Source organism: Phaethon aethereus (genome assembly GCF_964289735.1).
Source record: "Phaethon aethereus genome assembly, chromosome: 7".
Lineage (NCBI taxonomy): Eukaryota > Metazoa > Chordata > Aves > Phaethontiformes > Phaethontidae > Phaethon > Phaethon aethereus.
Genome location: NC_138583.1, coordinates 21,167,488 through 21,181,411, shown reverse-complemented (window position 1 = coordinate 21,181,411; position 13,924 = coordinate 21,167,488). Strand labels below are relative to the sequence as shown.

The window sequence follows — 13,924 nt, the reverse complement described above, 5'->3', positions numbered from 1 at the left end:
TAATTCCATTGTAGTTGTAGGAATAATTTTAAAAGCAGCAAAGTAAACTGACCTTTGAAAATACTGCCTAAGCAGTTTATACTTTTAGGAGGAGAATTAATTGGTTATTACATAGGAATTAAAATTTGCCACCAAGTATTTCCTAAAAGTCAGATTACCATGCATATCTCTCTCCCTCTAAATGAAAAGCAAACACAATCAGTAAAAGATCACTTAGAATTTTAGAGGATCAGTTAATGATAATATTAGTATGCTCCTAAAAGATTTTTAGTTAAAATTATTTGTTTAAAATATTTCTCCAGTTAAGCTGAAATAACATCTTATACAAAAGAAAAACTCAAAAGCAATTTTTTAGGCTATGAAATACACATTTTCTACATTACCTTAAAATAAATCACTCAGAAGACATACTCAAAGATGCACAAGTTTACTTTTTACAGGTATGCCAATTTCTTTTGTGGTTGCTTTCAGAGATACTGTTAGCTCTGTATGCAAAAGTTTACTTGAAATCATAATAATGAATTTGTATTATTATGAATACTTTTATGTCAAACATGACACTGGAATTTCATTAAGCAGATAAGGGGATTAAAATGAGAACAATTGTATACTAAAAATCACATGGAAAAGTTCTGAAGGAGCTCAACAATGTCAAGCAAACAATGTTGCTTCTTACTGAAAATATTGCTTCCCCCTTTATTTACAAGTTCCTCTAAAATAGTATCTAAATCATGACAAGAGATTATAGTTATACATATTAATAGGTTAAAATTAAGGGCCTGGTTCATTTAAAAAATAATTGTCTACTATTTATGATTAACGGTGTTTTTTCTTTAAAAAAATCTTTTCAAATACTTGAAGAAAAGTACGTGTTCTTTGGCTCACAGACCCAACAATTTGAAGCCAAGTTTTGCATTTGACTTTTAAATAAAATTCTGAATGACTACTTTTTCACCTGCAAAACAATCTGCTGCCATCACAAACCAAAATATACCCAAATCTACTGTAAATAGTGTCTGTCTGACATGATAAAAATTATGCCCATAATTGCATGGAGAAGTCTGGGAAGAGAAATAACGTGAGTCAACGACTTCTCTTCATGCCTCACAAAAATGACTTCAGAGGCGAAGAAAAACATTAGAAGCAATTCCTCTGGTCACCCTACAAAACAAACTTGCAATGCTTGGCTTCTTTTGGTTTGATGCTTTTATTAATCAAACAAAACCTGTCCATTTATAGGTCCCTAACTTTTTTACGAAGCTAGACTGATTTGTACATAGAGGACCGCTCCTGTGAATACTTCTAGAGAAGACTGAGCCAAATCTTTAGAAGGATTTTTCAAATCTGTAATAAGAGCTACTGCTTGTTGTACACAGTGTATTTTATTCTTAAAAAAACTTGTTTGAATGAACTCACTATTTTCTCTAATTCTAACAGAAAAAAAACTAAGTGAAAATGAATTTCAAACCAGTGTACATACTAGGAAACTTAAAAGTAGTAGTTTCAGAGGTTTTGGGGCTTTCCTTGCTTTTCAGTGCTTCCTTCCTGATAATCATGCACATAAATATATTATTGACATATGTTAAGGTATGTGTACATGAACAGTTTTCATGTCCTTCAGTTCTGAATTTCTTGAGTTTGCAAGGCCTGGTTTCTTCATGTAATACACCCCAATGTGCTTTACCTCCTTCAGTATCAAAACCTATGTAGAAATTAACTCTATCATCAGTTTGTCTGGGATCTTTTCCAGTTTTTAAACAATTAAAGATTTCAGATGTGTGTAGTATAGTATCAAAACAATACTACTCTGCAGTACGTATCTCAGTCGTCAAAACATATATTGCAATCCTCCCACATCTTGTCTGAAGAGGAAGTTCAGCAGGGCACTGAAATGGCATAAAGCTGCCCAATGACCTTGTTCAATTAAACTAAATGCTAATGTTAACCATTAGTTAGCTGTCTATTTTCAGTATCTAACTCTAAATTAAGTTAACTCTTAATGTAACTATGGGTTTAAAGGGCTAAAACAGGCATCAATGCTAACAGGTGAGGATCGTGGACAGCCCATGGTTCTCACTGTAAGTACATCCTTGATACCTGCCTCCCCATCAGGGGAGCTCCACAATGAGGAACTCATCAGGCAGCGATTGAGAAATGACAACAGTACATATGGAAACGCAGATTATTTTCTGATTCACTTATCTAACAGATTTCCTTTTACATGCTCCAAAAGTGTCATTCTCAACTCAGCGACCATGTATTTGGCTTTGGGGAAGATGCGATAGTTTTTCAAATGATGGTATATTTTTATTTATATCCTGCTGCACAACACAATTCACGCTTGCTTAAGGAACAGCATTGTCACTAGCATGACAGGGTGCTCTAGAACACAATCTATTTAACTCCAATAATAACCTAAGCAACATTTTAGTGGAACGAATGTTTCACACTTTTGCAACTCAAAAGTACTTAGTATTTAAGAGAAAAATGTAAACTGGGCAAGCTAAGTCAGAAAACTTTTGACTTCCATTGTATCAATTCCTTCTGTACGGCAGCTACATGACTCAGACTACAGCTTTAGGTTCTGTTATCTAGTGTCTCTTAACTGGCCAATGTAAAGTCTTGGGGAAAAAAAAGGAAAGACAAACTTAAATATATGCTTTCTACAAAACTTTAGCAGTTAAAAAAAATAACTTTAAGTGTGCTTCGCTCAACTTCTGACTTCTAAATTACAGGAAAAATAGCCAGCCATGGAGGCCATTTGAAGGAATGTACATACACACTAATAATCCAAACAGAAATAAAAACCACAGCCTTGCGATAAATTCCTTTGAGCTGGCTGCTTTCATTGTCAACACCGATAGAAGTTACTCTTTTTGGCTTTTATAAACGACAACAAAATCAACTCTCTAGCCACAGAGCAGCTACCATTTACGCAAAAACTGAAGCCACTTGCCGTAATGGCATGCAGTTGCCAGGGAAGTTTGCAGACTATATTAAGAATCCTGAAAAGCAGAGCAAGCCCCAGTTGTGTCAATAACCTGAGGAGCCATGCCTCACATCACCCGGAGACAGCTAACAAAGCCTCAAGCATCACAGCACCTCATGGGCCTTACTGGAGGACTAATCAATACAGGGTTTAAAATACCTTCAGCAAACGGTGACCTCTGTGCACTGTGCCTGCCTGAGAGGGGGACACCAAGCCAGCCAAACTGACCACAGTGACAGCCCATCAATGAAATGGCACGAGAATTGGGGCCGCTACAATAGAAGTTCAGGAGTGACATGTTACTTACTTTGGTTTCCTAAAGGATACTAGCTGTTTCATTCAGAAGATGCAATGTACTTGATGGTGCATTTCCCTCAAATGCTGTATCCTTTCCTTATTTTCTTACAGAGGAGATTGAGAGAAGAGAGGCCACAGAACGAGTATAAAGAGGAGGGAAATGTATGCAAGCAGACAAAGTAAATTTCCTTGCAATTCGTCATGGACCTCAAAGAATCTATGTTGCTTCATGGCGGTACTCTCTGCATTCTTGCCTCAAGTATATAATTTAATTTGTCTTCAGCAACATTAAATAAGAACTTAGTGTGACAGGTCTAAAGTAGGCAGGTTTTAATAATAACTAATGCCACAGTAGGCAGTTTTAGCTTGTTCGTTCCTCAGTAGCCTTTAAGTTTTCACATCCTGAAAGGCTGTATTGAATATAGTTATTTAAACATTAAATTTAGGACACGCGTTTACTGATGAATTACAATTTACATCCTCATCAGGAATAAGGTCAGGTGAAGGTATATCAAGGTACATACTACGTATTAAGAAAATATATTTCCAGTTCTTTCTGGATGAAACTTAATCTATGAAGCAAGTTATTTACATTTTTAAACAAACAAGGCCCTCAATTTCTTTTCCTATTAAATGCAAACATTTCTAATGGGTTGAGTTGAATAAATAAATTGGTGTATCCAGAACCTACATTTAGGCTAATTTATAAAATTTCTACAGCTTGAAAAAAACATTAACATGTAAAATGTGGTGTGCCAAACAAAAAATAAAGCTATGCCAAAGAAAGACTATATTTGCTGACCGTTTTCTTTGTATCCCATCCCTAGGATGACCTCTGGTGCTCTGTAGTAACGAGTCACTACATAAGGCGTCATCATAAAACTAGTTCCTGCAGTTCTGGCCAGTCCAAAGTCAAGAATCTTCAAAGTGCAGTCTGACTTTACTACTATATTACTGGGCTTTAAATCCTTTAAAAAGAAACATCATATATGACTGCTAAGACAAGCACGAAGTACTCTGTAGTTCACATTTTTAAAAGATAATACTGCTAACATTAAACCCCACATATACAACTAGGTTATTGCCATAACTGCAGTCTCTTTTCCCCTTGTATTAATTCATGTGCATTCTGCAGACTACAGAATTAATTCCTTTATTGTTCTTGTAGATTTACACAGCAATTAAAGAAGGAAAACACAACCAGCGTTACAAGGTATGTTAGCAATGTCTGAAATAAATTGAGGTTAGTAAGAAATGTTAGCTCTGAGGAAAGGTCTAGAAACTGCTCACTGGAACAACAGTTACTACTACAGTACAGAACACAAGTAACATGACAATTGCTGAAATCATTTGATGCAATAATCATCCTGATACAAGAATTATTAAAATTATAACATGAATGTAAAAAGTAAAAGGTTTCTTTGCTCGTTGAGGCTGCATTATCTCTTTCGAACCAATGCAGATGTTTCTCTGAACAGGAAGGAAATCCCCATGCTCACACAAATTTAGTTTCCCATTTCGGATTTCGGTTTGTACTAATTTTGGTGACCAAACCCAAAAGGGCACCATTGAAAAACTGCCAGAAATTAACACAATCATTAAACTGGAGTGGAAAATACCCTGATACAGCCAGAAATTAACACAATCATTAAACTGGAGTGGAAAATACCCTGGTACTGCTTCAGATCATCTTACTTAGAAACTTGATAACTGTATTCTCTTCACTTGAACCCTAAAGCCACATTGACAGTAGTGGTTTTATACGGACACTACACAGGCATACTCGGTCATTACCTCAGGAAGATCTTGCACACATCTGAAGTGCCACAGAGCAAGTATTACAAACAGAGTAACTTCAGAATAACTTTGCCATCATAAAATCATTCATAGCACACAGGCCAACATAGATAAGGCTTGGATCCTTTCTGCCTACACTCTCCTAAGATTAATGAGAGAAGAACCCGAGATGTGGCAGAGGACTCCATCATTTGAGCTGCAACCATTTGGTAAGTAGCCCTATCTTTCACTATTTCATAAAGACTTAAAAGTGGCTATCTGCAAGATATATGTAGTTTTCATTTGTACTTGTATGGCTTTCAGCAAACTCCTCAGAAAGCTGAGAAAGCTGCATTAAAGACAGAGAGGAAACCACAAAAAAAAAGTTCCAGAACAATAGAATTTTAATGGGTAATTAAAAGTCTTGCACACTTACATATTCCCACATGCACTTCCAAATCACACACAGAGACTCTGTAGCCAACTATGCCTTAAAAGATTCTCAAACACCACGAATAAATTCAAGTATTATAAGGCATTCCAGCTTTTTAATATGCATGTTTCAGATTCTGCTACCATCCTGTTTCTTATTAGCTTTATTTTTACATACTTCTATTATCTGGAGGATGTTCACTGCAGTATCCCAGGTGCATGCTCATAGTATTAACTATACTCATCCTCCCCAAAGCTGCAGGATTAACACTGAAAATGTTAAGAGATCTTCCCTTTGCAAGAGAAAAATCACTAGGAGAACAAAAAGCAAAAGCTTACAGAGTACTGTCCATCCTTAATTTCTGAACTGCTTAACTTCTGAACTACTAATTTCATGTAGTTGTCATGAAGCCTAGGACCATATTGTAATTTGGAATACAGCACTGTCCTTCAAAATGATGGAGGTGAAGAGCTGACTTATACCGCATCCAAATTCATGCAGAAACAATACCTCTCATGCTTTAAATAAACAAGGACTCAAAAGCTCCTATAAGACTGATCAGGTTAGCTAGGCTGTATAAATATATCCAGAACCTATAGCAGAAGAGATCTCACCTAACCTTAAAAATGTAAAATGTCAGTGCCTAAAACTCAGAGACTATTCATGGCTGTCTCCTCGTTAAAAAGACAGGGAGAGAGCGGCATCTCTGGAGGGTAATTCATGGCTCCTATGGGCTTTTCCCTTTCTAAAGAAAAATTTCTGTGAAGGGCTTCCACAATTAGGCACTTCCGTTAAGTGCTCAAAATCAGGCAGAATACAATGTTTCAGAGCCTCCATACAAGACTAATGAGACACTTTGTGTCCTTCAGCAAGTCAGTGAGGCACAACTCTGCAATGCTGATCATTCATCCTCCTCAGATTGTGAAATATAAATGAACATGTAGTTCTACACTGGCTGGAAACTCCGTCTCTGCAAAATGTTTTGAACCCACTAATGTTCATTTGCCAACATCTGCCAAAGCTGGTGTAAAACTATAATCAAATCCTTATCAAGATCAAATCTTTACCCACTGATGTGGCAGCTAAGTATGCACACTACAACTTACAGGTGAAATTGTCCAAAACTCTTTGTGTTTGATCTGCCGCCTTCTGTGCCTCTAGTTCGCTATGAAAAAAACCCACTTACTTCTATGGCAGGTAGTATCCAGTGCCAGAGGCACATATACAGACTGTTGTAATTTCAGTCATTCAGCAAGCTTCAGAAAAGTTACTGAGATTATCGCAGCTGTGTTAGAAGCTGAAGAACCCAGTTAAAAACCATGTGAAACTACCAACACCAAAAAAAGCTTAAAGCTTTAGAGGAAACTAAAGTAGTGCACTAGATTCACAGCCAGAATGCTCCACTGGCAGCCACAGTAGTGCAAACTATGTTTAAGGAGTAACTAGTTTCAACAAAGTAATTAGCTTTAGTCATTAAGGACAGTGGTGCTGTAAGCCCAGAAGAATGGTATAAAGAGTTACTATGGCAGCTCCACAGTCCATACAAAGTATGTCCCTTTCAAGCATGCTGTCTTTTTCTTCTGAGGTTTTGTTTAACTTGTTCCACAGAGAAACATGATTTTGATACTTTACACCTTGAAGCATAAAGGCATAAGGCACACAGCAGGAAAGTAATGCAAATGTTTTGCCTGAACATACTTAGTCTTCTAAGAAAGTCTAAGAAGCTGTCAGCTGAAAATCTACCAGGAAGACACGCAGACAAAATGTATCTGCCCATGTCCTTCGAAAGCATTCATGCATACATATGTTGCTATTTACATAGCAACTGTATTTATAATCTCTTTGGAATAGGTTATCCCTGTACTTCATATTACTGCAAAATATGAAGCATTTCAAAGATTTCACCCATATTTAAAGATGCAGGAATCCTATCCTCAAAGCTGTCTTTACTCCTGCCCAACAACTACCTGAGTAGATACATCTTTTCTATGAATGTATGAATGTTGACATTTATCCATGAGTTCTACAGGCTCAGTGGTTTGATGCCCGTTTTGTAGGAGTACAAACTGCCCTTGAAGCAAGTGAAGTTTTAGAAGCTCCCTCCTGCCTGTGCCAAGATCCACAGAAAGAGACACTCTTACGTTACCTACTCGAGCGTGTCCATACAATACACAGTTTTTCAAAAATAAAAAAAAGACTTAGGAGAACCTACAGCATTACACTCGCATACCTAAGTACCGAAAAGACCAGAAAATGTGAAACTGTGTACAAAATCATTATTTCAATCCTGCAGGTACATGCATTAAGACACAAAGGGCTGCATAATATCAGTCATATGCAATACAATATCACAACTGTGGTAAGCGAAGTATCGTAGCTTTGCCTAGCATTCCCAGAATAATGCAGGAAGCCCACCGACCTGTCTCGATGCCCACATGCGGACCAAGAAGCACAGGGTGCAATGCCTAGTTGCAGGTGATGTTCCTGCCTACCTTCTCTGGCCCATCTCTTTCAAACACAACAGTTCAGGGCAAATTATATGCCAGAAGGAAGCCTTCACCTTCCCTCCCTAAGCTCCCCACAGGAATGAGACAGCTGACGAGTACTAGAGCTAGCTGAGCAAAAGGACACAGTGTTTGGCCATTTAGAGCATATTCTCTATTCAAACAATTGTCCTAGTTCCCTCGAGGGACAAACAGCATACTGAACGTGAGTGTCATACTGCCAGACCCAGCTTGAAGGCCATTCAACACCCCAGTCACAATGAGGTGGACTACTGAACTGGACAAGCATCATAACGTAGCAATTCCTGTGGTAGCACTCAGAATTGCCATTCACGATTTACTTTGCTGTGTACATCAGTCGTGAGGAAGACTATGCAGTAATGACTGAACGTATTACATATGAGTAAGTGTAATTGTATTTGATACAGTAAATGATGAATGCATCATTTCAGAAATTAAAACTTTTAAAACTCTCTAAAAAAATTACAATGAAAAATGCAGCACTATAGAAATACAAGCTTACAATTTCCCAAAATAGCAGAGATTATATCTGAAAAGTTATAACTAGACAATCTCAAGAATCTTTACACTACATACAAATATATATGAGATGTTCAACTTGAACAGGCAACCTCAAATTCAAAATTTCTTGACTGGATTCCAACACACAGAGGCCATTTAAAAAGCAGTAGTCAGTTTTGCCTGTGGGCAGCCTTGAGTGAATGCTTTGTGACACACAGGTGTAGTAAAGTTCCACTTACGGGTCTTTATCATCATCTGTTTATCTGGAGACTTCAGATATTTATTCATTACTCTGCTAGCAAAAGAGCAGAAATAAAATGGGCAGTTCTTTCAAAAGGTGGGGTTTCAGGTTTGGTTACCAAAGCAATAAAGCAGAGACCCTTTCAGATATTCTTTCCTGCCATGACTACTAAAATAGAATATTATACAGAATTACAGGAGGTAATGTAACTAACAGCAAAAAAAAAATCGTTATTTACTCTTTGCAGATTATTATCAAATCATTCAAACATTCAAAGGGTTAATTCCAGAATTACAGTGGAAAAAGGTAAGTGTGATGATTTCCTTTCAGCTATCTCTCTTTGCCTATGGGATAGGCTATGGATCACCTATGTTCCCATTTCTGAATTTTTTCTGTCTTTTAAATACTCAAGGCAAAACCAGGTGCAATGCAAAATATACACAGTTAAGTTCACTTACCCTGTGTATAATTCCAGCTGAATGAAGATGTTTGATACCACACAGCATTTGATAAAGAAGATAGGACATTCGTTCATGGTCTAGCTCCATCTGAATCACTTGGCAGAGATTTGCATCCATGAGCTCCATCACTATGTAGCTTATGAAGCAAAAAAAAGACGATGACTAATCAGATAATACTGCTATTTGATTGTATTCTTTCCCTTACTCATCTTTCTGCACGAATATTTTAAAAATTAATTCTCAGCTTTAGTTCAAATCAGACTTACACGTCTTGAAATTCTTCCAGGGATTTTTGTGGTGTGAACACATTCAGTAGGCCGATTATCTGCAGGAAGGGGGAGAGGAAGTATAATCGCACTACAGCAACAGCAAAGTTGCAAAGTCTAAAGTCAAAACCGATACCCAGCATTCTGATGCAAATCTCCTCGTATACATTGAAGCTCAAGATGCCCAGCAGCTCAACCAGGCCTAACACGCTGTAATAGATGATTTTAGGAGGAGTATTTTTTCCTCAACAAATCACATAATCTGAAGACCCTCTGTATGTATTAACAAGGTGCTATTCAAAGCTTAAAACCTAAGGAAGTTAGTCTTCCCCTGCCGCCTACTTCCAGTTTGAAGAGAGCTGGTAAGATTTTTATTGCATATGAGGAAAACTAAAACGAAAAACTGATTAAGACTACCTCAGAGATACCACTTTGCCATTGACAGAGGTGAAGCAAAAAGTCCACCCAAAGAGGAAAAACAGATTCTTGGAGCTGCTGTAGGGTATTTTCCAGTTACTAAGAATGGATGGGGTGTGCAGAAACAGGTCAAGCTACTACTCATCAAGGGTCAGGCAGGCTTGCAATGGCTTATCATCATACAAATGATGCCGTTAGGTAAAACTTCCTTCAGAGAATCCACATATAAACCACCTCCGCTTTAGAAAAAAACCAGAATTTTCCCAAGTGTAACTAGAAGACAGAGTAAGTCTTCTATGACTCTCTCTGTCACTAGCAGCAAGGGGGAGTTTCATCTTGCTGAAGGGGGATCAAGAGGGAAGGTGAGGAAGACTGCACACAGCTGTCTCTGAACTAAGAAAATGGCCAATACCAGCCCTCTGTAGTCCAAGTCTGATAAATTTATCACTTCTCTCTATTTCTGTGTTCTTGTCTACTCCAGAGCTTCTTAAGCATCAGATAGTTCCTGTTGTCACAACACAAGATTCCTAACTCATTCATGCACCAGGGGGAAAACAACAAAAAAAAAAAATTACAGCCCTTTTTCCTCCTATTTGTCTAGCAGAAGCAGTAGAAACAAGGATGCACTTAACACTCACGGTATTCTTATTTGCCAGCTGCCTGTAAAATGTAGCAATGTAGCACTGACTCCCTTCCTGAATTTGAAGGGGGTATTTAAAGATTGAGCAGGTATTAGCATTAGCCAGTAATAGCTCTTCTGAAAGAGCCTTCTGTACTTTTCACAGAGACACAGCCATGCAATGAAAATCTCTATAATCTACAGAGGATGCCATCCACTGAAGTCGCTTTTAAGACTTTTACAAAGAATAACCTTCTAGTTAATTCTTTAACATTTAAAGCAGGACATAGCACTTACGTTTTTGTGATTAACACACTTCATAAGAACAAGCTCTCTGTAGGCTCTTTTAGCATGGGTTTGGTTCTGAAACGGCCGGCTTAACTTCTTGATTGCAACATTTCGTTCAAGGATGGCATCATAAGCTGCACTGTAATCAAAAATAACATTATTACATCTCAGTGTCAAGGTCCTTTAAGCTGTGGCCGTTGCCACTTTTTTCAGATACTTTGTATCATGTCTGCAGAGAAACCAAATTTCCAGTATTATTCAAGCTTCAGGGACTGTAATAGCAAAGTGCTCTTATATGCTAAGCAATTCAAAATTTAGAAATGTTTCCCAGCTTTATAGTACTAACACATCACAATCTCCACAAAAAAAATGCAGGATCTCTGCTTCCTAAAATAACTTACTGAAGATATTGAGCTCTCTGCCATTCATTGGCACTCAAGAACAGACCACCTAAAAAAGATCCAAAACACTTCAAACATTAAAAGCACATCAATTTTATGTAAAATCTCCACACTGAAAGGAAGGGAGAACGAGAGAGGAAAAGTAGGTTATACAAAGGTCCCATGCTTTCACTTATGCAGCCGCTTAATATCCTCAGGACACTGCGAGCATCAATGTCAAGATAAAACCAAACAAAAAAAATGTTAGGAAAGCCTTAATATCTTGATGTCACTGGCTTTTACTTGGTAAAAAGGAAGAATAACATTTTGTTTGCAGACTAATGCCAAGATGATTGTCATATGATCCAGTGACACAGGCTGTTTGACTGTTACTGGGGTCAACTCCCGTAAGTGTCACATTTCCATGACAGGAAGCAACGGATTTTGTCTCCTGTAAGAAGTAATATGACAGCTGAGCACTGTGCAGACTCGGGCAATATTTATCAGTTACTAAGAAAGCCTCAGCAGGGAAAATACTGGTTTTGTCTCTTATCAAGAATAGTATTCAAGCCTAATGAAGAACATCTGACAGTAAATGGTCAGCATCTACTAAAACCAACTACCTAAAAAGTGTGTTGTCTATACAGTATGTACACTTGAAGAATTTTTTTTGTTTTGTTTTTTATATTGTCAAAACATCTTGTACTATTGAAGAAAGAAAAAATGGGAACAACATATACTGGTAACTTTCTTTGGTTTACATTTTTCACTATCTGCAATTTTCCCTACCTACCCCCAAGATAAGGAATATCTTATGAAAGAGTGGCAAAAAGGTGGACAGGAAAGACTGCCAACATGGGACTCCTGTACCAGTATTTAAACCTCTGCATCCCCAGTACATAACAGTAGCCTTAGAGTCTGTTTCAGTATTAGATATGGTTAAGCCTTTAGGCTTAATATTCTTATCTGCTTAATATTCCTCCAAATCAAGTTGAATCAGTTAAAAAAACAAACAAACAAGAAAAACTAAAAAAAAAAAAAAAAAATAATCCAACCCAAATCACAGGAATTACACCCAATCTCCTCTAGACATGGGCAAGATTGAACCACATGAGCACTCCCATCCTCAGGGTAATCATAGTGGTTTAACTAAAAAGGCTTCAATTACCATAAGCAGCAATTACAGAATAACACTAGAGTAACTGCACAGTCAGGTTTTGGATCCCAGCTCTGGGAGCGACAGTAAATTTGGAAAACAGGCAGAAATGTATGACAGGGAATCCGGAGGACAGTGATAACATCTAAAGGTTTTGCAGGCATTTCTATAGCAACTAAACAGATTGTATTCAAACAACTGTCTATGTCCTCATTATATTAACACACATGCAAACAAAATTCACATCAGTTCTGCCACTGCTGCTACTTACAGACCAAATAATCTTAATGCCAGAAGTTACCATTTCAAAATAAATTCTTTCTAAAGTACTGGCCTTCAAGTTTTCATTTGCACTAAGCACACTATTTTATTATTAAACCAGCTAAAACACAAATACAAATTAAAAACATGCCCATACCACACATTCTCTCAACACTGATCAAGACAAGATCAAGGCAATAAAGAGGTTACTTGGAAAGGTGTTTGAGAAGATTATGCTTTCCCCTACCTTTCTCTTCCTTGATATTTCTTTTGTATTTTTACGTCCCTGGTTAGCATTTTAAAGAGTTACAACAAATTGGAAAGTCTACATCCTTCTCTTGAACATTCAAAAAACTCTCAGGAAGCTTAAACCAACATTTATCTTTGGGGTAATGCCACTGAACAGGGAAGAGTGCCTACAAGCAGCTAGATGTCACCAATTTTAAATCAATCAGACACTCTTCAATCCACACAACAGAACTCTTATATTCAAAGAATTATATTGTCAAGTCATATTTTCCTAAACTGCACGTATTACAATGACAGGCAGCAGCACAAATGCTCACTAACTGGTATCAGGGAATAGCTAGATTATGAAACTACATGAAACAGGCCCCTAACAAACCATTTCAAGAAGTAAAAGCATTTACAAGCACCAAGTTTTACATAGAGGGTATTTCTGGCTGTTGTTTCACTGTAAACAGTGTGGTTTAGGATTAGGATTAGTTTCTTTATCCAGGTTCCACCCCCCCCATTAATTTATGGGACTCAGCACAGCTGTATGAATTTGCACAGAAGGGCATCAGTTTGGAAGCAGGAAAGAACACAGGTCAAAAAGCAACAGCAACAGCCTTTGCTGAGGAAAAACAGCTAACTATTACTATCACCATTTTGCATGGAAAAAGTAGTTCGCCACACTCCTACTCAGTAACATGCAACTGTTAAAGGACCCAGAAAATTCTCTCAAGGGAATCTAAAAGTACATTTACATTTTAAAGAAGCCTTACCACACTATCCCTTGTGCTCCTGATCCTATTGGTTTTAAGTTTTGATACCGTTTCAATACAGTGAAAGTAGAGTCTCCAATTTCGACGCTGTAGAAATTGTTGTCACGCTTGCTTCTGCTCATGACGGCAACTTAGTTAGATCGCTTCATCCAAATTTTGCTTCTGGCCTGTAAAGAAATAAAACTTGAAAAACTAGTACTTTACAACTGCATGTAAGCTGACAAAAGGCAAAATTCTTTATAACACAAAGAAGACATTTCCCAAATGAGTCCTATATGCAAATGTATGTTACTTTTAATGTCTGCAA

The 13,924-nt window shown here is 37.4% G+C and overlaps 1 protein-coding gene across 4 annotated transcripts in view; it reads right to left on the bottom strand.

Moving 5' to 3' along the window:
- Positions 1–13,739, bottom strand: part of MAPK8 (mitogen-activated protein kinase 8) — a gene marked incomplete at both ends in the record, with an annotated part of 21,964 nt that extends 8,225 nt beyond the window's left edge. For all 4 annotated transcript variants that reach the window (XM_082002020.1, XM_082002018.1, XM_082002019.1 and 1 more), the window contains 5 exons: positions 4,089–4,254; positions 9,221–9,359; positions 9,490–9,548; positions 10,823–10,952; positions 13,618–13,739. In XM_082002020.1, coding sequence (XP_081858146.1) covers positions 4,089–4,254; positions 9,221–9,359; positions 9,490–9,548; positions 10,823–10,952; positions 13,618–13,739 — 616 coding nt within the window. The remainder of the gene's footprint in view (positions 1–4,088; positions 4,255–9,220; positions 9,360–9,489; positions 9,549–10,822; positions 10,953–13,617) is intronic.
- Between the last annotated feature and the right edge of the window lie 185 nt (positions 13,740–13,924).